This window comes from Battus philenor, unplaced genomic scaffold, assembly GCF_028537555.1.
Source record: "Battus philenor isolate CCGP_79_NKW_IND1 unplaced genomic scaffold, ilBatPhil1.0.hap1 SCAF_1, whole genome shotgun sequence".
Lineage (NCBI taxonomy): Eukaryota > Metazoa > Arthropoda > Insecta > Lepidoptera > Papilionidae > Battus > Battus philenor.
This window is the reverse complement of record NW_027181661.1, coordinates 277527-301812: the sequence shown is the minus strand read 5'-3', so window position 1 is coordinate 301812 and position 24286 is coordinate 277527. Positions and strand designations below refer to the sequence as shown.

The following is a 24286-nucleotide window of genomic DNA, read 5'->3' as shown; positions in this document are numbered from 1 at the left end:
TGACACTCTATCCGAATAAACGTCACAAATATTTTTAGAGGCTTGCATAGGTTAAGTAGTTCGAATTTTAAATCATGAGAGTCGTTTATTTTAACAAAAAATAAACGAAAAATATCACGATATAAATTTTTATATAGTCTTTTCTTTTTTTTAAATATAGCGTTTTTAATGGCATCAAAACCAGATATTAAGCCAGATGCATAAATAGCCAAAAAGATTATATAACATGTTTATCCGTACTAGTCCTTATAAATAAAAGGAAATGCAAGTTATAACAATAAAAAAATCAATGAAAAGTATATTCGAGTGAGTGCCTAGCTAAAAAGGTTAGTGTCAATTGACTAACAATTAAACGATGGCCATAAAAAACCAGCGTCTGAAAGAATTACTGAAAAATGCTGTAATAAATTATTTACAGAATTTTCAACAATTTTAATTAAAATTAAAAAAATGTGTTTAATATTTAAAATTTATCGACTTTTTTTGTTCGAAGTATTATATGTTATTAATAAATATAATTTTTGTAGTTTTCTTAATATTATTTTTGATACATTTCGTATTTATGACGTATTTAGCCCGCGATATTTATAAAAAAAATTATCCCTGCTGTCAATGAGCCGGTCTTGATATATAAAAAAGATAAATATAACCTGAGTACCTAATAAGAGTTTATTCAATATTTAATATAAAAAAATTATTCATTTAAATTAAATGTAAACATTAAAAAATATTTAATAAAAAATAATATAAAATTAAAATCTAAAATCTAGTTGAATTTATGAATTTTAATAATGTAAATATTCATAACAAATAAAAACTTTTTCTTTTGTTCAATACCAAAACAAAAACTATTTACAAATTCAAATTAAACATGGTTAAAATTCATGATCTCTGTGTAACTTTCATACAACTTTGTATGCAAAGAAAATGCTGGGAAATCAATAACTTAAACAAAACTAGTTTCGAGTAAACAGTGCTGGAAAGGTTGAAATGAGTTTTATAATGCATTCATTCTATACTTTTTTTATAATTGAACAATTGTGTTTGTTCTCTATAGCTGTTTTTTATGGGCACCGCTATTGGAGGTCTCTCGTACCCCAAAGTTATTTATGGGTTAGGGATTTTTATTTCTTTTTATTAATTATTTCACTTATATTTTTATTTTGCGCTCTTCTTCCGTGCATCTTTAGATATTTTATTCTTTCCTTACATTCTACATTTCATCTGTCTTGTCCTTTCTATCGCCGCGTTTCTCACTTATTTACAAAAAAAAAATATTTATTTTTTTACATAATTTATTTATATACATGTTACTTTTCTTACAGCTGTTACCTTATTATATTTTATTAAAAACCAACGACCTTTATTATATATATCTATCATATTTATTATAGGCTGAAATTAAAGAGATTAATCACGAGTTGAACTATTCGATTCACAACTAAGCGATTGTCAAGTTCTACAAACACACAACAACAAACTAATATAGACATACCACTTTGAAAGATTGATCGATAGTATGGTAGTTAAGATAGTCTCCGACGTGATTAAACAAAAAAGAACAAGAGTAGGACCCGGTAAGGTGGCAGGAATATGTGGAGGAAGATCTCTGAAATATCTGAAGGAAGATATCTTAGCAATAAGCGGCGAAAGATAAAGCGAGATGGAAGAGAGTCGCGGAAGAGGCTCTCGTTCTCCGCTTCCGTGGTGATGCAAGAACTGTTTATAAAATTAATAATTTTTACCGAATATTGTTATTGTCATGCTCTTTTCTATTCCTTTTTAATATCTTGCATTCCTTTTCTTACCTTTCCTTTCGTACATCTCTACACTTTCATCTCCTTCTCTTCTCCTTATATCTTTAAAGCGACCAGCGTTCAGCGTTTTTTAAGTACCTATCTCAACCTTGTAATTGAACGTCTTTCTTAATGCTTGCTGGTCCTGGTGGTTGGCTGGTCACCAATCGCTAGAGAATTAAGGTTCTAAAGTGGAGAGAGATAAAAAAAAACTGGAGCCTTATGCCTTTAAAGACATTGACCCGTTACATTTGACTAGAATAACACTGGAGGCTGTCATAAGATTGAAAACATAAAGGTTATTCACGGTAAGTTGAGAAAAATTGCCAAAGTAAATAGTTAAAGTCTTTCTTATATAAAGAACGTGTTAAATTTGTTATTTAATGACAGCAATTTCAAATATACGTGACTGATATATTTTTTTAATTTTGGGGTTAGCCACTGCCTGCTCTATCACTAGATTAAGGCTTTATGTTTATTTATGGGATAGCTTTGTAGAATAAAAGCCTTTGACGATTATATTTAATTACATTATTAACAATTTCTTTTATAAATTTACATTGACTCAAATATCAGACAAAATATTTTAAATGCGAAGGTTTAAATTGATACATTCTCATACCAGTACAACATTTAATTCCGAGTGAAGAAAATTTCAATTAAACTCTGTAACATTGAAGATAGCTTAAAGATGAGAAAGGCAAGACGAGAACAACTTAATCTAACCTTTTGGATTAAAAAATTACAGGTTCATCGTTGTCACATAAATTAAATGTACGAAAATATTTATTAAACTTGACGAGACCCGACTATACTTTGATGTCAATGTTTGTTTAGACTGGTAAAAGTGAACACGGCTTTATAATTTATTACGATCTAATTGGACAAGGAATGTGGTTATGCTAAATGACAACGATAAATCATTTCCTAACGCGAATACATTTTAGTGAAATAGTGTTTTTTTTTTTACTATTGACAGACGCCATATACCTTTACCTGTGTACTACGTCATTCATAGTTTTTTGTTTTTTAATTTTCTATTTACTATATGAAATTACTTAACTCTAGCTCTTGTGATTGATTTATTTAGATCTTAATTATGCATACGTGCCGTCTATTACTTTTATAGGTGGCATTTAGTACGATGGTGTGGCCTGTCTGTTTTTTTTTAATTCACTTGTTTATGTCTAATTGATTTAACTATTTCTACTTTTCCATTTATATTATTCAGGTATAGTGATTAAAACCGTACCATGTCATGTTATAAGATATCGTACACAATGTTCTATTTAGATTCCAAAATTTATTTGCGTAGAGATATGGCAAACCTTTAGGTTAATTTTTCGCTTCTATCTTCCTGATAGACAATGTCACAGGTTTCGGCGCCTCTAGATGTCTAAAGAATAAATTATATCGATAAATGGCTCTCTAATTTTTTTTTTAAATCGAAGACAAGTGGATTTTTGAGGAAAGCCTATATTTTGAAGTGAGCGCCTATAGGCTGATATGATGGCGGTGAAATCGACTTGTGTGTAGAAGATCTAGTAACATAAAATACAGACAATAATTTTTACATTTACGTTTTTTAAATAAATTAAAAATAATTCCAAATGAAAGAATTGAATCTTACAGAATACTACTACTGTTACGTATATATTTTATTAATTATATAGTAATACGTATGAGAGATATAAAATGTATAAATAAATTACTTTAAATGTCACAATGTTGATGCTATAACAGATTAAATACCTGTCATAATTATTGACGTTTATAAGAAAGTACCTAAATTAATTTTAACAGTATTTTGTCTTCATTACGGATAACCGAAGTGCCGGCGACATCAAGAGCCTGCCGGGATTTCCTTTTTTTATTAATATTAGAATCTATATTAGACATTAGCGTTCATATCTTTGTTTTTACAATAACGTTTAATATTTCCGATATTTTTTTTTCTCATGTTTTGTATATTACTGTGTTTACTGAGCTAAATTATTCTAGTTTGTCCTGATGTGTGTGCTGTGTAGTATCGAGGAGGTTGATAAACTTGAGTAAAATTGAGTCCGAAGCAAAATAAGCCCAGCGTCTGGTTGCGGAAACCAGCTCGCAAAGGCAAGACAAGAACAAGATTTCGTTTCAGTATAAAAGTTTTAATTGAGGAATTAGCAATCGCTTAATGAGGCGAAAAGATCGAATCAGCAAAGACGAAATAAAGTAACTCAGTTAGCCCTGAGGGTTGGCAACTAGAAGTGACAGTGAGTAACTTACATTCTACCTACCACTCAGAACAAATGTCCACTGGAGACTTGAGATCCCAGACCACGGACCTGCAAGCAGTGCACTCAGTGCTGGATGTGCTCTCACAAGCTGGACACTTGACCTTGCTAGATCGCCAGAAGACACTGCACGAACTGAGCTTCTTAAAAATCTCTTGTGGTGGCATATGTCGAGAATAGTAAATGAAAGAGATAAAAATTTAATAGATTCAGGCGTTACTTTGCAGAAGTCCATCCTAAGTAAGAAAAGGACTAATATATAGCTACTTCCGCTATGCAACAGTAGTCGTGCAATGAAGTGCACCGCCCGCCAGCCCGCTGATAAATGCGCGTGCGGTAAACAATGCGAATTACACAACTACCATCAAATCACTTACTATCGTGTTTCACTAATGCTATTTTTCATCGTCATTTGAGTCGGTGTTTGGCATTAATCGGTGTAACATTACTCCTGAGGATGCCTCTTGGAGGGGTGAAACACATGTTGAGTGATTTAACGGTGGTGTGTAATTGTGTAATTCGTATTGTTTACCGCACGCGTACTTATCAGCGAGCTGGCGGGCGGTGCACTTTATTGCACGACTATTGTTACATAGCGGTGGTAGCTATATGTTAGTCCTTTTCTTAAAAAGATAAAGATAAAATTCATTTATTCAACATTGGAACCTTTAACAAAACTCTTATAGATCGTCAACTTATTATCTATTTATTTTATTAATATATCTTATTTTTGACTCTACTCTGCTTCGCACGGTGTTATTATAGTTGTGGAGAAAAATCAGGAATAAATTCCATTATAACACATCTTTAAATAAAAGTTAACACATATACACTTTATCAGATAAAGCCTAAATGAAATCAAAATAAACGCTCTACTGAATATTCGCTTCAGCTTCTTACATCAATTTACTTTTATTATAAGTTTTGAATTCTGTTATCGGTAGTCCGATAACGTTTTCTGGAATTTTAATAAAAATTCCGTTAATTAGTGACTTTGCAGTCGTAACTTTTCTACGGCGAGTTTTTCACGGTGCTTTGTAAATACACTCAATAGTGGAGGTACTACCACTTATCTGAGTAAAGCCTTAAACAAACTTGAACTGATTTTTTGCTGTGGTCACTTCTATAAAACTCTAACAGAATAGATAAATTCGTATACAAGCTTTATTAATTAAAAAATTCTTCAGAATAAGTTATCTTCCTATTTGTACAGTAATACTGAACACAATCGCTAAAAAGAGTTACTGATTTTATTATATAGAGATTGAAGCCTAGAGAGAGGTACAGAGGATAATGAGCTAAGGGTTTATATGGTAATATGGAAAATGTCTAGTCCTTCTTTCTCTAACTACGTTCACCAGCACACAAGAGCGAAAGTCAAATACTCATTTTTAACAGGTTTTGAACTTACAGCTGATGCGCTGAGAAATTAATGTGTGGTTACCCTATCAAAATTCAAAGGTTTCTGAAATGATAAATAATGTAATGATAATATAGTATGAAAAATTATTTTCAAAATTCGTATTGCATTTTAAAATTTATAAATGTTTATTATTTGTTTGTAGACTGAAATGCTATAATGAATTGAAATGTTATATTCCAATAGAGTTTCAGATTACATACATATAGAATGAATATGAGTTTTAAATTTATTCTTATAAATCAGCCGTGTATTAAAACTTTTACAAATATAACCAATCATCCTGTTGCTTTTAAAATGTAGTTACCTTGAGAAGTATAACAGTGAGTGAAGAATAAAGATGAAAAATCTGAAAAACTTATTTGTGAACAAAGACAATGATCCCAACTAATTAGGGGTACGAGAGGCCTCCAATAGCAGAGGCAGAAAATAAAAAATGTAGTTACATTTCAGTTATTGTAATTTAAACTCTATTTCTATGAGTATTAAGGTTGATTTTCTTTTACAGTTGAACTTCAACCCCATCACTTCGTTCCTGTTCACCCTGGACTTCTTCATCATCGTGTTGAACGTAAGTACGCAGCTGCCTTCTGCTTTACTTCTTCTTCTTTTCAGCCAATAGATGCTTGCTCCAAAGTTCGCCACGACGACCAGTCTTGCGCTGCTCGTATCCAGCCACTTCCTGTAACCTTAACTATGTCGTCAGTTCATCTTGTGGGGGTTTACTTACGCCGCCACTGCCTGCTTGTGGTCACCACTCGCAGCGCAAGCGTTGTGCCCCGCCCACCGCCACTACACTCAGACGAGCAATTCTTCGAACTTCTTCTTCTTCTACTTCGAACCTTGGTTCTCTTGCGGATCTCGGCATTTCTTATTAGATCTCACTTCGAAACTCATAACCTTGTTATTAGGCCCATAGTAAGCGACCACATCACAGATCCTTTAATATTTTATTCCTTTCTACTAGAAGCTATAATTTTCTTTTACAAATATTCTAGTAGCTGCTACAGTGACCTACATTAATATATTCAAAAATTATTTCAATATAATTTATACAAAGCTGTTCATGTGGCACAAACAAGATTTTGAAATAAAAAATCTTTTGCACAGGTTTCTAAAAGACTAGATCCGTTGCAATTGGTTTTTGATTAACAAAAACCAATTGCAAACGAAGTACAGTATGATGAACCAAATTGCATGGAATTTATTAGTTTGATATCTAGATGTACAGTAAAACCAAAAGTACAAAATCGGACTGTAATGGATTTTCAAGGTACAGAGTCTCGGTATACAAGATTCTATAACATAAAATTGAAAGGAGCAGAATTTTGAAATACAAAATTCTGTGATACACTTCATAAATTCTATATCTCTAAGGTATAATATTATAAAAAGTATGTTGTTTTTAAACATGCTCAGAAACCAATTAATTTTTATCTGTGGTTTATCTAAATTTATCTGCACACGTCTGTGGCGCTCTATATAAATTTCAATCTCCTCTCGGCTTTACAAGATAAAACTAAAAGGATACTTTAATTTTCAATTTTCCCGCATACATGGTCTGTATTTGAAATATTATTCTGTACATTCATTTTTACACAGAGTTTTCACACGGGTTTTGATAAATTGTAAGCAAAATAACATGTTACACGAATATAAACTTTGCGTGTAAATGTAATAAGAAATTTTACTGCTTGCGCTATTTTTTGTGTGTTCATTTATACAACGGAGAAAGTTTCCAAGCCTGACCGCACAGAAATTAACTGCTCTAAGTTAACTATGAAACGTATTGCGTTGAATATTGTAAAGGTTTCGCTTGCGGTGCACGGGAATTGCCGGCTTTGTTCTATTCAATGTAAATTTTTTATAAATGTTTTTAAACGCAGCAAACATTTTCTGTGACAAATAAACTTAATAAATATATTCACAATCCATGATTAGTTATAGGAGTAAAAGTTTTAAACGGGTAAATGCATCTCACTCTATGTAAAGTGAGAGATAGATATAAAAATAATAAATAACGTAATAATAAGAAATAAGGTGTGAAAATTCATATTTGAAACTCTACTCAGGGCGATTGCTTATACATGTCAAAGGCTTAAAGGGGAGAATATGGCTCATTTGCTGTCAATAAATGTATTGTACACTGCACCTGAAAATTAACTCAATATTTTAATAATAAATTTTCAAAGTTCATATTTCGGAGTAATAACTATATGGAATGATCATAAAAAGGTATTCAAGATTTTTGTTGAAAATTGAACAAAGCTTTTCTGTCTAAAAATTGGTGTATATAAATATAAACTAACAAAATATATTTTTGAGTTAAAAATTCAAAAAAGGTTTGATAAATTCGAGCAATTTTTTTCATACCTCGGTTAACAAACAACAATGATTTTTTAAAAAAAAAAATAGAAAAATCGCAGGGATATTTAGTTTTAATAAAAGTGCACCTTTGTCGTTAAATTTAAATAGTAAATTAAAAAAAAACAAAACGGACAGACGAATTTGTTAAATTTGGAAGATGCTTGACGCAGGCTTGTTTGACCCGGTACTACGCAATCAAACCCGCGATCTACGATGACGAGTCTCAGTCCACCACCACTGAGCTGCACCTGTTTATTTCGTTACAATACTTGCTGACTTTTGTTATGAACAATAGTTGAAGAAAAAGCTTATTTTCTATGAAAATATCTTCATACAAAATTTATTTAAATTATTTCACAGGCTTCCTATCTACGTGAAACCACCAGATAAAGTTGTTAAAGGAGACCTCGGGTTTTCTTAAAACGAATAATAAAAACTGTAAATATTACTAAATCTAAAAGTGACCCGGTGTAACAAAAAAAGACTTATCAACACCTTTATCGACCTGCAATAGACTTAACAGGAAAACATATTGTTTTCTATTCATCCGTTATAGTTCCAAGTACAGATCAGTCGTATTGTAGAAATGAAAACGCTTTGTAGCAACTTCCGTCACGGCATCCGCTGGCTCAGGCCCGACTGCCGCATGTCTAGACAGTAATTGTTACGACAAATTGATAGCTTCGGAAATGGAAGAATTATGTTCTGCTTCATAATACTAAGAAAAATAATATTATATTCTTTCGTGGACTTGACCATACAGAGTCATTTATTTATCTATATACAATAATATTAAATTGTATAAATACATAACAATGTTTACAAAGACCAACAGATAATGAAAAAAAAACATTGAAACATAATTGACCTCCGTGGAGCTAAAGCACTCGTTCGTCATCAACAAGTTTCCTAAGAACGAGCAACAGCTTCCCCTGTCCGCCGTAACATCGCATTGTGATTCAATTCTATACTACCCTTGTGGGCGTCTATCTGCTGAAAAGAGAAGTCAATCATCATCACCGTTCAGTCGTACCACGTCCACTGCCAGACATAGACCTTCACCATATATTTCCAATATCACCAATGACATCTGACGACGTTAACAAATTCATCTGCCCACCTAATGGGTAAACGTTCAAAGCTGAACTTGCCGGTCTGTGGTCTCCGAAACCTCAAGACCAAAGCTGCCATCTGCAATGTGACTGCCGAATGCCATCTCAACTTACCTATTGGCAAGGCGAAGTTGATGACCTTCGTCCATTATGTAAACAATAATAGATAGAAAATATTATTTTTTAGGCTAATAACAATTTGTAAAAGTAATTCTGCAATAAACTTTTGAATATAAACTAAGTAATATTATTGATATCTGCCTTTTTAAGTATTCTTTATTTATTTATTAACGCTTTATTGTACAACAAAGTTCTTTCTAAAATCAAAAAGGGAATGTAACAATATCACATATGTAACTAAATAACACAAGAGGCGGTCTTATCGCTCGAAGCGATGTCTATCAGACAACCTTTGGATGGAGATGAGAGACGTGTAGGTGAGAGCAGTTTAGGGTTACATAAAAAAATAAAACATGAAAATGTACAATACATTTCAGAGTATAGTAGACCCGTGGGTCACGCGGGAACCCTTTGAGCTGCGATACTTTAAAATATATCTTTAGTTGGGCGCACTATCTCATACCACCTCATTGCCGCGGCTTCTGCAAATGCCATATGAAGCAGTGAGAGTCCGTCCAAAAAAAGTCTTCTTGCACATATACATATACAAACACAGATATATAAATATTTTCGCTATGTAAAATTTTTTGTAATGTGTCTGGCAGGTGACGATTGTTTTAAGCTATTTGCTTTTTAATTTGAATTCCGAATATTTATATCATTTAAAAAGTTATTAGGTCAATAAAATGGCCAGTCTTAAAGCATGTCGACCACGTTCCATTTAATTTGAATTGTTTGCAACCTGGCGAGGTATTCCGTATTATCTTCGGATATTGTCCGCCTGATGAGAGCGCAACCGCACGCCTATACGTTTCGTTGCTACAATTGCATCGGCACAACTCTTGCATATTCTATATAAACTATAAAATTGCAAAATCAAGGTAGAGACAACGCCGTCAAATTGACCTCAAGAAATTGAATAGAAAACTCGTTTGTAAGTTAGATTCAGTTTTTAAATTGAAAAATATTCTTCCATCGCACGAAGCAGATGAAGCGCCTTTGAGTCCTGAATCACTTCGTAAATGCTTTATTTAAATGTTGTCTCTTGAATTTTTAACCACGGTCGTGCTCGCAGACTGCAGTTTAGACAGGTTGAGTTAAATATTAAAGGAAGCTGAATTAAAATTTTTATTATCTTTTTTAAGCTGTTTTCCTTCACAGACCATAAAAAATATAATAAATAAAAACTCATTCCGATTTATAGTTTTATTTATTCTATATTTAAATCTATTTTAAATATTTGACTGCACTGCAAAGTTTTAATACTAATATTTTAATTTCAACACGATATTAAATATTTTTTATTGACGTCAAATGTTCAACAACTAAGAACAGATTTTTCGTTTCCCATAAATTATAAAATTAGAAGTAATTATAGATTAAAAATAAAAATACGGTACAAAACAATCTGTATCTCAAATCTATGAAAAAACATTCATTACGTAAAATTAATTAATCAGAAGATAGATAATCTTTAGATTTTAATAATCATTATTTAAGTATATAATATTTAATAAAAAATTATCGAAAATTATCTTTTGAAGCAAAACAAAATAACATTTGACAAACACTACATGAAATATTTACGACACATTTTTACACACAACTCTTTATGTAATAAAATTACTTCTAGCAGTACAAAGTCTGCAGGGCGAGATAGTTAACAGAAATGAATTTTATTGTGTAGTAATCCGGATTTTGATTTACAGATTTTTGTATGAGAAGTGCCATTTCAAATATAAATTTACCTTTGCAATACACTTGTCGCCTTCTTTGTACAATATGTAACCTAAAGTGGCAACCAACGTTAGGCCACCTGTGAAGGTGTCACACTTTCCAAGAAAGCTTTTAGCATAAAACTCGCTGCAAATAAAGCTTACTTAAAGTGTTTGTCACTATTACTTTGGAGTCGGCGGTGTGGAATACAAATTTTTGTTAAAATACCTTTCATGTAATATCTGTACGAATACACGTCTTAATTCTCACATAGCATGTGCAGAATTTGTAATTATCTCAACAGTGCAACTGTTAAAATAACAAACAGTGAAACATTTGCTAGGTGAAATTGTTTAAAGAGTTTATATTTGTTTTATAATATACACGGTGTATTTAATTATCATATCTTAACGTGCTTGTTTCATGTATTCTATTTCATACGTCAACATATGAATGTTGTACTCAATTTTAATATGCATCAGAATTTTTTATGTAACGTTTCATTGCATCGTGTCAATAATCTGCTTTTGGCGTGCTTTTGCAAATAAAAAAATTACCGTTTTTTTATGTATCCACCTGAAATCCTCTGCAGTCAAATAGCAGAGAACTTTTATATAAGATAAATAATTTCATTTAGCATTTATTTTACAATTTATGCCTGTATTTACTGATTCAATACCAACGCGAGTTTGTACATTTATTTCTGCTATATTTATTTTTTCCTAGATTGTATTAGTATTTATACATTAATATTTATCTGCTATTTATCTTTACGATATTTATATTCAATAATTGATATTTTGTATCCTATTCTTTATACATACATATTTACTAAATATATCTTTAATATTATTAACAATTTGCGTGCAATCTAATACTCAAATACATGGCACTGGTTTTTTTTATATGGCCCCCCGTTGTGGGGGTTGTTTCCCGACTTTGATTTCACTATGTTTTTTAATATCATTTTATTAATTTTTCGTCTTTCGTCAGTCACAATATCTGCCATTCTATTCGCTACATATTTAACAATTTTACCTTTTCTTTTAAAATTCTCACTTGATTTTTCTTTAAAAAGCAATTTTTTTAACTTCATTTATTTTTATCAATAGAATAAAGATAGATAATGGTATTACCTACCATGCATTTCATCTACACTTTGTAAAAACGCAAGTCTCTTTAGTGTTCAAAGTTAAAAATTCGTAACGTCTAATAAGAAATCTATTTTATTTAATATCACTTGTATAATAGGTTTATCTTTGTTTCTATTGATAAAGATGTATCACCCATATTGTCGTTCATTTCTCGTATATGTACCATGGTAATATTTTCTTCACTGAACTCTTCCGCTCCAAAGTGTATAAAGTAAAAGATAACAGAATGCTAAAGTCAGCATTTTAAAAACAGTTTTAACACACTACGTGTTACCGTATAAAACATTGGCACTTAATGTCAAGGTTGGGCATCGTTAATGGTTGTGAAAGTAAAAAAGGCTTTATTAACGACATGCCATAGCCACAGGTTAGAGCAAAAAGAAATTGTCCAATCAGCGATTAAATTATGAAAGAATATATTTTGGTGCAGCTGCGCTATACAGGGTTGAAAGTATAGTACATTTGCTGTCTATAAATACACAGTGTACCCTATCCAAAAATTAATAATTTCAGTAATAATAAGTAATTATAATACAGTATGAAAAAGAGTTTTTAAAATACGAATTACTATATTTTAAAATTAAATATTGTGCTGCCAGAAGTAAGAAGAAGAGCTTGTCATTTTGAAACATAAAAATTAATTTAATGTGATATGTTTCAAAGTGATCACTTTAAACAAGGTGAGCGGAAAAAGGTTGTAAGAGTATAAAGGGGTGAATGTTTAGCTAATTGCTATAATGTATACGAAACCTTACTCAAAAATCAATGGTTTCAGAAATAAAAAGTGTTTTAAAGATTCGGATTAATACAATTTTAAATTTAATTTTGTGATGCTAAAAATTACTGGCTTGTTGTATTTCAGTATAAAAATAAAAAAAACTACTTAATGTAACATACTTCAAAGTAATGACTTTATACAGGGTGATAGGAATTAGATAGTAAATGGGGTGAATGTACATTTGCTGTCAATTTAAATATAGGACACCTTACCTAAAAAAACAATGGTTTCAGACATGATAATGTAATAAGAAAAAACACTATTAATTCGAATTACATGTTAAAGTCAATTATTGCTTTCTGTCTGTCCTTGCAAACTTTGTACTAACATAAGTTATTAGTTGGTTGTATTCCGAATTAAAAAATAAATTAATGTAACATATTTTAGTGTTTTCACCTTGTACAGGTGTTCATCCTGTATATCCGGAGACAAATTGCAGCCAAAATAATTAAGAAACAAAATGACTTTACAGCTGATACAGTTAACCTTTGATGAAGAAGTACAATATGTATGCGGTCGATTAGAAGTGTTCATCTGTTGCAGGTGTACGCGATGATCTGCGTGATCTCGCAGTTCCAGGAGTACCTGGACGGGCGCGGCACCGCTGCCTTCGACCGATCTGACAGGGTGAGTTGAGCATCTTCTGCCCGCCGTACCGGAGCTTGGCGTAGATGTAATCCTTAATAATACACAATACATGTGAACCATCAGTGTCCGCTGGTCTACCTGCATCCGTATTAATAAGATATTAAAACTTACAAGCGTTTGAAACGATACACTCCGACTAAAAAACCGTATGTTTTTGTGTGGTATTTTTAGTGCGATTTTTATTGTGTTGCGTATGACAAAGTAAAACATTTATAGGTACACTCTTTTCACATATCTGTATATGTAAAAGCGTCTAAAGTAACAATAGGCTTCGAAGAAATACCGTCTATATCGTAGTCGAAATTCAAGTCGAAAATAAATTCAACTAAAAGAAACTACACCACAATATGTCTCATCAACTTCTTATTATTTCATAAGGTTTCAATTCATCGCATAAACATACTTATTAATATTTTTATAAATATCAGTGAAGTATGTTTTGTGATTTTTGTGCATTTTATTTACTGCACAAAAACAGACGTTGTTACGGGACATTACAAAGCCAGCGGACAATGATGATTCATTGCATTCTCTAGACAAACCAACTGTAGTTCTAAAGCAAACACAAAGGTTAATAATCTACATATTCTAGGCCAATTCTAGGGTGCGGTGACTTTCCCTGCACTCACCGAGCTTCTACTACGTTGGTGTCACTGAAAGTTTTTAGAAATTGTTGAGAGCTAAATTAAAAATACGTATCGGCGTCGTTATCTATTTACAGGTGAAATTTTTGTATTCTATGATTTTACAATTTACATTCCAGTCTCTATCAGTAAAATACTTCGTTCAACTTTTGGTGATGAAACTTGATCTCATAAAACCATTTACCATTGGATGAACGAGTTCGAAAGCCAAGTACTTTAGGTCGCAATAATTCACTGGATGCGGCAGCTCTGGACCGGGCATCGTGACCATCGTGACCATCGTTAGGGGAGACACATGTCGTGTAGTGGGCGTCCATTGACTGAAAATCAGAAAAAGAAAGAGTTCAAACATGATCGTAATATTCTTTTAATTCGATCCGAAACTGACATAGAAGTAGTGGAGCACGTAATATAGTCTACAAGGGAATTTCCTCCCAAAAATTGTTAGAAAGTTTGAGCATTGGTATAAGTCAAATTTAAAATATTTGCAATCATTTCTTTGAAACGCTGTAACATTGATTGGCGCCATGTTTAGTTTAATTATAGTATAGTGTCACAAATAACCAAACTTGGATTGGTATGACACTGTATGATGTATCTTTAATAAAAATTTATAACAAAAGAGTTAAAAGATGAAAATGTGAAGAAAAAAAAGATGGTTGCCTCTTTCTTTGATTAACCCGGCTGTTATGTAACAAGCTAGTTTTTTCCTATTATTTTGAAAGTAGTATTCCAACTACTGAAAATTACACTGAGGTCTAAAATTCTTGAGTCGTAGTTGTTATAATCTCAAACATGATAAAAAAATCATAGAATACAGTAGTCAAATGCCGAAGATACTGTGGCTGCGTTCGAAAACGCAATGAAAAATACGCCCTAAAGTCGAATGAAGTTTTACATATATAGATTGTCAAGGGGACTATTTTGAAAAACAATAAATCGTGTGTAGCCTGATGTTTAGTTAATTATTTTTGCTATTCTTAAAACTTTCAATGATACCGCTCGTAAACAACCCGGGACAGATATAAAACGGTAAATGGTCCCTGATCCCAGGTGGGTAGGTAGTCTACCGCCATAAATTATTTAACTCGCATCCGTAGATAAGCAAATAGGATTGTATTCGACGATGCCAAGCTTTTAGACAGTTAGTTTTTTTTTTATTTAATATTATATAACACGTAGTGACTTTTTCTCAACGACATGTATCCTTTTTAAAAAAGAGAACTAAATTGTGTTTTTTTTTCTGTGCACAGTACGAGACTAAAAAAGACGCGATACTCGACGGAGACGCGGTGTGTAGACATCAATAACTAAAGTGACCTCTAAAAGTTTCCGTCTCCTTCAAACTCTTCTCTGAACGCAAACTCAAACTCTGATTTATATATTTATTTATTTACAGCTTCTGTAAATGAATCGAACTGTCACTTCTCGATTTTATGCTTAACCCCATGAATATACGAGGATATCTGTGTCGTTTCCTGAGTTGTTCGCGAAATTCGCTCCATGTGTTCAAAATTTACTGAATTTATTCATTTCCTTTTCATAAAATCTCATATTTTTATTGTTTTTATAGAACAGAATATTTTAAATCATTAATTTTAAAAATTCATTCCTTTCGTTTCAGCTTCCTTACTTCAACTATTTGATAAAGTCTGTTATTGTCAATGAATGTTAAATGCTTATATCTCTTTTTATTTGCAATGAATGTGTGTAATATTTATAATCGTAGTATACTATTTTTAATCACGTAGATCTGTTGAAACATTTGTAAAGATAACATTTTGTAGCCAACGCAGCGAGGACATCATTTTTTGGATCAAGGCTGTGCAGGTGCCCACACGTGCTCCTGTCATCGGACTGCTACATAATATGCATCAAATACACTCATACACGCTCGCACATATCTTTTTCTTTAATATCGAATTTTATATACAGTTCAGCGCGAATTATAATTATTTATCGAACCATGGTCAAACACTCACTTAAATTATTATGAACTCATGATATTTCATTTTAAATTATAAAAGTAATAAAGTATCCTTTTGGCAAGTGAACGGTCGCATTATGCGCCTTTTTAGTATATGCAAACAAATTATAATTGTTATATATTTATAATATTTATGTATATAGATTATAGTCAATCTCAATTTTAGATATATTAATATATATTTAAAAGCCTACAACATTAAATTCATGGTTGTTGTAAGAAGTGTGTAAATAAATAAATAATAAATAAAAATTCTCATACCATACGATCGCTGTAGACAATGTATAAATGTCACCAAACAACAAACGTAAGTACAAACAATACGTTTATAATACTATATAAATAAGTCACATATGTGTATATAAATCTATACATGTATTTAAATAATTATGTGTGACACAAACACAGAGATCAATTAAATAAAATAAATAAAAATATAAAAATTATAAGAGTATTTCCAAATTACAATTTTAATTAAAACATCAACAATTTTAGTATGGCAATATTAGCGTAAACTTTATTCTGTTGATGCAATATATTTACGCGACAATATATATTATTGTATACGCGAAATATAAAACTAATGCCTGTATCCGTGTTGTAATAATCTTTTAGGTGATTCCTATTAAAGCATAGCCCAATTCATCAATATCTGTAATTATATACCATGGTTTATTCGAGTTAAGAAAATATTAAATCATTTTCTTAAATCTAAAAGACTACAGAGTGAAATAGTAAAAAAATTATTTAATTTTAAAGGGGTAAAAATGTATTTTAATTGTAAGGTTTAAAGTATTTCCACATATTTTCAACTGCCCTTTATGACGTAACCACTCTGAAATAATTTATTTTCTATTTGAATGCAACAGACCAATTACTTCTGGAATTACGAAGTATGCAAGGACAGATAATAAATAATATATATATTTTTCTATATAATAATTATGTTAATTATTATTTCTGAAACCATTAATTTTTGTATGGTGTATTAATTAATAAAAAAAAATATCTATAAACCCACCCATTTAAAGGTTTCACGTCATATTTGCAGTAGCCCTGCGGTCGCGAACTAAGCGCTGACTTAAAGTCCATGGTCCTGCATGATGCTGTTCAACAAAGTTGGATTACAGATCGCGGGGGTACAATACACGGCGACGGCGCAACACACGACAACAACAAGCTCGGCGCCGAGCGGTCGCCGCCGCTCGGCAGCAAAACCCACGCCCAGCCGCTGCGAACCCGACGACTTCTCGGAGGCGCCAACAAAGACTCTTAGTTAGTAATCACATCTGACATGCTTCACCTCATGCAGACACACACAAACACATCTAGCCTAGTGATTACCAACAGGGGGCATTGTTTGTTAAGGGAGACAATTCTAAAGTGGACTCGACGGGAGTTTCACCTTTTCATGCATTAACATTTAAAATGTATATGTTGAATACGGGTCGTAAGAATTTTAGAAAGACCAAGGTGGAGCGTGGCACAAAAAAGGTTAAAAAATAGTTTCATGTCGCTGGCCACTACGGCTACAACACTATTTGTTTTATCACACACTAATCGTTCTCGAATTCGAATTCAAAATTGAACGCCGTTTGAAATTCGAACGCTGTCAGTTATGTGATCATTGCCACTGAATTTAGACTTATTTCAAGGTAAACATGCACATGTCATACTTCACCTTTTAATAGTGTGATCACACCCTTAAAGAAGGTTTGAAATTACACTCTAAACGCGTGAGAATTTTTTACTGTGACCACGTACAGGTAATGAATAGAATGCTAGAAGAGCCCAAGGACTAGTGATAGCCCAACAGTAAAGTCGCAGGTTCGAGCCCTTGGACACAATGTTATATAATTGGATGTCTATAGGCTGAAACGAGGATCATTCTTTTTTGCTAAGGTTTGAACGCCACCATCATTTCACTGTGAACATGCATCTAATTTTATGCGTCATATATCGTCTGAGCATGGGTGTGGCGAAATACGAACAATTTGCTATTGAATATGTAGCTTGAATCACCCATTTAAATCATAGTCTGTATGTACATTCACTTTGCCAAGTATTTGGACAGCTTTCGTAAGAGTTTATAACTTCTCATCTGAACAACCAATATTAAAACATTTCTATTTCACGACAACTAGTAAAATGATTTGAAATATATACGAAAAATCTATAACAGATATTTATATGTACGTATAATTGAAAAAAAAACATAAATATACTTTTACATAATACAGAAAAGTTTTGGTTTTTAATATTAAAAAAATTATGTGTATTTTTAACAGGTTTCATTGCTAGTCTCTGTTTCTATATCAAACATGGTTTTTATTAAAAAACTTGTACGTACCGTGCACACTACAAACGTAGACTGACACTTTGATCATATTTGCATATATATTCAACCTTTACTCGTTTCTAAATGATATGTACAGTTGTGCACGTGACATCACCCATAGATTTCCAAAAGGATAGATTGGATAAGGACTGCATCCTAACTAAAGTTGTCTGTCCTACTTATGGATGGAGAAGTTGGACATTTTACATTACAATAGAAACTCTTACGAATTGTTTCTATATTATTCTGAGTTTTGTGATTATTCTTTACTTAAGGCTGCACGTTGCAATAAACTTTGATCCTTTTGCTTTAGAAAGTGGTGAATTATCGCTGTCACTTGAACCACCACCATTATGCGAGTTATCCAGTTTTAAAATTCACACAATTGTCATCCGCATTCTTTGAAAGGTTTGCTTCTGCTGGTCATTATAAATACAACTTTACTATTTACGAAAATATGATTGAACAAAAAACGTGGTTAAACTGTGTGAAGTATCACTAATTTGTTATGCTAACAATACACTGACTGCTCTTTCAAATAGCTTCCGTACTTTCGCGACCGTCTCGCTCGGCAGTAAAGAAACACGTCCAGTTTCCCGACGAGCAGAGCTGCATCGAGGAAGCCACTGAAGCACCGCCTGAAACTGAAACAAAGCCCAGTAAGTCATCAAGTATCACCTATATCCCTCTCAATTAGAATCCAATGCAGCTGTTTGGTCTCCACATGACTGCAAGTACGTGTTGATATTGGAGCGAAATCAAAACAAATTAAAAAGTAACATCATTTCCACACAGGCTACATTAATAAACTTTTGAATTAGACAGGTTCTTGAAATTAGAAGTACATAGCTTTTGCCAAGTACGTATAAAAATGATTCAAGCAGGGTTGTGTTTTCGTGATGTATGTCACACCAACTCACTGTCTTCGAGCTGACTGACTGGCTTTAAACAGGATTCTCATATTTAATTTGTAATATATTTTTCTTTCAGGAAGAGAGTGGAATAAATATATTAAATGAATATTATTATCATTACAACTAAACCTTCCTCAAATATTTTGCAAAGCCTACAGGAAGTAGATGGCATCTGAATGGTATCTGGTTTTAAGTGTAGTATTGTCCACAGAGTCCCGAGTGATCAGCTCGCTGTGGATGGAGCTGGAGTCGGAGGCACCAGCACCCCCGCCGGAGCGCTGACGGCGGCGGAGCGAGCAGTACTACCGGCCGGTGTCGCGCGCGCGCCTAGAGCGGCGCAAGATGTCCGCCGCCGGGGTACCGCCCGCCTCCGCCGACACCAAAGACTCCTGCCTCTAAATCAGCAGAAGAGAAACCTTAGGGACATCATCATCACACGCACTCACGCACAGCACACGCACACATCAACTTCCATTTCTATTATCATTCTAGTTGAGAGCGGGATTGATAGTAAGCAAGCAGGACACTTTGAAACATGCCAACATCTCGTTACAGTGCGTGTCGTCCCTTGAGAAGTAATATGACGTCACAGATAATAAACATGTCCTGTGTACGCATGTTTCGCGATATGACACAAAGTACAATCAAAACAAGTGTCCAAGCCAACATTTTAAATTTTCGAAATGTACCAAAAATTCGTTCCTTTAATTGAAATTTAAAAATGTAAATATATTTAAATTAATTTCAAAGCGTTCCTAAAGATATAATGTCGTGTTTACAAAATTGTTTCGCGAATTATTTAAAAAAATATATTTTCGTAAAAACGATCCATTTATTTTAATTAACATTTAATCGGTCGATAGACATATTGTATTTACATTTTCAGGGCCATTATTTTGATGGTTTTCATAGAAAACCTAACAATTATGTTCGCGGACAAGAACGTCAAGTATTGAAACGTAACGTAACGTTTTAAATTCTCTTTCGTACGCATGAAACAAGTGTAAGACAACCTCTTTCTCGACATGTCATTCATACATTAACGAACATACTTCCATCTTTAATGTTCTCTATATATGTTAAACTATTGGCATTTCGATTTTCTAATATTTATAATAATAGATTTCTTAAGCGTATTATAAATGAGATTGATAAAATGTATTCGAAGTAATTTTTGTATATATATATACATATGTATAAACGTACCAGCCTCTTAGAATCGGCAAAAACTTCTATCAGGGAATGTATATATATAAAAATCTTTATTCTGAACAGGGTAAGCTAGTCTCTCGTATGGTAAGCGTAAGGCCGTGTGTACACGGTAACGGATAGTGGGCCATTGGAGTTAATTTTTAATGAATTTTGCCCTCGGAAGGCTCATTTCGGTAGCGAGGAAAACTTCTGTCTCTTCACTTTTATACTTAACTCTGGCTATTTCAATCAGTCAACTCATGAGACATTTATAAAGAAAATATATCGTTGAATAGATATCTAGTTATACTTTAGTGTATTTGCGTTAAGAAAATTATGTATTATTGTAGTCACGACTACCATGCTCCTTGACCGATTACGTCACAGGTAGTGTTTGACTAGAGTAACCGACGACGACATGGATCCGAGACGTGGTCGCTTACGATGTGCCTCATAAGAAGGCTCAATGCCGCCCAGAGAGCAATGGAGGGAGCTATGGAACTTCGCTGCGAGATTGAACCAGAAAAGAGGAGATCCGCAGAAAGAGGTCACCGACGTAGTTCGACCATTGCTCATCTGAAGTAGTAATGGGCGGGGCTCATCGTGCGACCAATTTGACCGGAAGGTTTGAGTCGCGACCACGAGCGGTAGACGTGACGCGGGCAGACCGACAGACAACATAGTCTAACTTGCGGATTGATATCCTACCGATATAAGGAGGATATCAATGCCTCGCGAATAACGTCTATCGGAGGGATGCATGTTTTGTCAATTTTAAATATAAATATCTCACTTATAAAGAGCATGGTTAAGATGAAAGATAACAATGAAACAGTATTTCATTGATTCAATTACTACGTGATAAGTTTAGTTCCACGTGGCATTCCTCGTGCAGACGCGCTCGGCAGAATTATAACAACGACTCGGCTTTGTCAAATGGTCGATTACATGATTCTAGTGTTAAGATTTTAAATGATTATTATTGAAGCAAAATCAAGTGAAAAAAATACAAAAAAAATGAAGCTTTTATTAAATTTACATATTTAACCTGTAAACAGGTATTTAGATGTTTCTCGCACGAGTATATTTACTGTAATTTTAAAATAATTAATATTTAACGTTTAATTATTCAACATTTTATCTTAACGTAATTGTATTAGTAAGTTTAGTTATAATAAATGTGAAAATATGATCGGTGAATAGTTTTAGATTTCAAATATATCGATGTTTAGTAGTTCTCTCATTGGCTATATTTAAAGATATATCGATTTTCTTGTCAGATATTATTCGATGATAATTAAATTATTAAATATATGTGTTAATAAATTTGATTCTGTGTGTTTATCAATTGTTGTTTTATTTATGTAGACCCTTCAATGTACAATTCTAAGACTTCTTCGGAACATCGTAACAAATTCCACGGACTCGAGTGAAAAGACCACAGAGGGTAACTAACTTACTCCTCGCTTTACGTAACAAAGCTTTTAGAATTCCTAGGAATCCTCAGCTCAGACTGCTTTGTTATATTGTATTTCCATATTGAAAGCCGACAAGCAATTACATCGCTTTAGAGAACGCTCCACGGCACAAGTGTCCGCTAGAGAGCATCTTAATTTTTTCTAATTAAAGATTAAGATAAGGGTGACTACACTAAACACCTTATATAACTAAGGCTCTCGAGTCGATTGGAAGGACCTTTAGGGTCTAAGTCATAGGCCACTCCCAAAAATCGCCACGATGACCGACCCCAAGCTGCCTGCATCTAGTGACGTCCCGCAACCATAACCATGTCGCCACTGGAGAACTTGGACCTCAACGGCGATCGGTTGTACGAGTGATGTATCTACTGCATATGAGCAATTCTTCGAGCTACATTGATGACCTTAGTTCTTCTTCGGAAACTTCGAGTATAACTCTCTTCTTTACTCTCTGCATAATCTAGGAATCCGTAACTCGTGTTTCAAAGTATCGAAACGAATTTATCGATTGATATTTTTAGGTTAACATTACCAGCACTTCATAGAGCATTAATGCTGGGAGAAGTGGAGGAAGAAACTCCAGCGACAATTTCATGTTGACTATACAAAACTTGTTAAGATAACGGTATCTGGTATGTGAAAGATCGTATGTATAATACATACATCCGTCTGGATACTCAACAAAATGTCTTCTTTGTCTATTACTAACTTGAATTGATCAATATCTTGTAAGAGAAAGATGTTTAAATAATTCATAAGAGATTGTATATTATTTTCTTTCTTTAATTTAAACAATTCTTATATAATGTACGTATAGCAGCGAACCTAATGTCGAAGGCATTTTCTACCAGGTACCTGTTTCGGCGTTGCAGAGATAAATTAATAAAAGAACAGAAAAAAATAATATTTATGTATATGTTAATAATATTTATGGCTACTATACCATCATTACATGTAAATGTATCATAATAAATATATTTAAATATCTACAGATACTATTTATATAAATGTAATAAACCATAAAATCAAATTATCATGATGATTCAGTCAGATTTTCAAGCGACAGCTTTCTAACCTTCGCCTTAAATACGCAAAGGTTCCTGATCATCATAATATCGAGGGGGAGCGCATTACAGAGAAGAATACTCGTATATTGTATTGCGAAGGAGTGAGTAAAGTCGTTACTATGGGAGTCATCATGAGTAGGCAATTGCTCGAAGTGCGAAGTGTTTTACTGTACTTACTACGAATTGAAATTGAGTTTAATTGGCAGGTGAAGTAGGAGAAAAGAGTAAATAGAACAGTGTAGTTAGATTTAATAGTAACTTTTTTGTCTTACTTCAAATATTTGAACTATAATTTTAAAAAAATGTATCTTGTAATCCTTTAATTCTTCATAATGTATAAATTATATTTATCTACTTAAAATTAATTACCATTAGAACTGGATCTAGGTGACCAAATGAGAAATATCGTAGAAAGAATAAATCTCTTTTAAATCAGTTATATAGAAACAGACTGCATATTTTATTTCAGCCATATTCACATAACTACATTATTTGGCATACTGCTGAAATGTAATGGTGGTGCAATAAACACAATATATGCGCTGCGGAATAAAGCTATTTACGCTAATTATAATTTGGGCCCTGAAGTGTCTTGAAGAATAAAAATTGTAAAAATTTAATTATTGACTTACTTCTCGGTACGTTTAGGTGTATATAAAAATGTATTGTATAGGGTGTCTGGAGACGAATTTGGATTTTAAATTCAAATTAAAAAAACTATACAAGTAATCTGCAACTATACTATAAAAAATCCGCATAATTATCAAAGCAAGCATTGCCCTTTTTTTACTCTTTTACATAACAGTTGCGAAATTTTTTTAATATAAAATACAAATTCTGCCACCGGACATACTGTAAGTCTACAAAAATATTACTAGTTTTCCATGAAAGCGTAGTATACATAATATAAATAATAGAAACCATAGATAAGTTTTGTGTCTCGACTTCATTGAGTTAGCAAATGTTTCAATTGTTACATTTTAAAAACATCTCACAGAATATTTGTGTTCTACGGGTTATGGCAATATAAATAGACTAGCTGTTCACAAAGAAGTTTCTAGGGGAGAGCATCAATCACGACGTATCATAATACCATACTGCAATTGCCAATCCACCTGCCGTGCGACTATGGTATGTTCTCCTATAGATATCTCTGGGGGAGGTCTAACATTTTTTTAGACCCTCGTTTTTGAGGGCTTCGCCTTCCCCCTGCCCGACGTTACAAATAAAGGTAAAATAAATTTCTCAATTTTTATTCTACATTCTTTTACGCGCCCATT

The 24286-nt window shown here is 32.8% G+C and overlaps 1 protein-coding gene across 1 annotated transcript in view; it reads left to right on the top strand.

Moving 5' to 3' along the window:
- The window catches only part of LOC137921772 (uncharacterized), a 56371-nt gene extending 36819 nt beyond the window's left edge, over positions 1-19552 (top strand). The window contains exons 5-9 of the mRNA XM_068764595.1: positions 6001-6063; positions 13283-13366; positions 17149-17293; positions 18899-19015; positions 19482-19552. Of these exons, the coding sequence (XP_068620696.1) occupies positions 6001-6063; positions 13283-13366; positions 17149-17293; positions 18899-19015; positions 19482-19552 (480 nt within the window). The remainder of the gene's footprint in view (positions 1-6000; positions 6064-13282; positions 13367-17148; positions 17294-18898; positions 19016-19481) is intronic.
- Positions 19553-24286: the final 4734 nt, after the last annotated feature.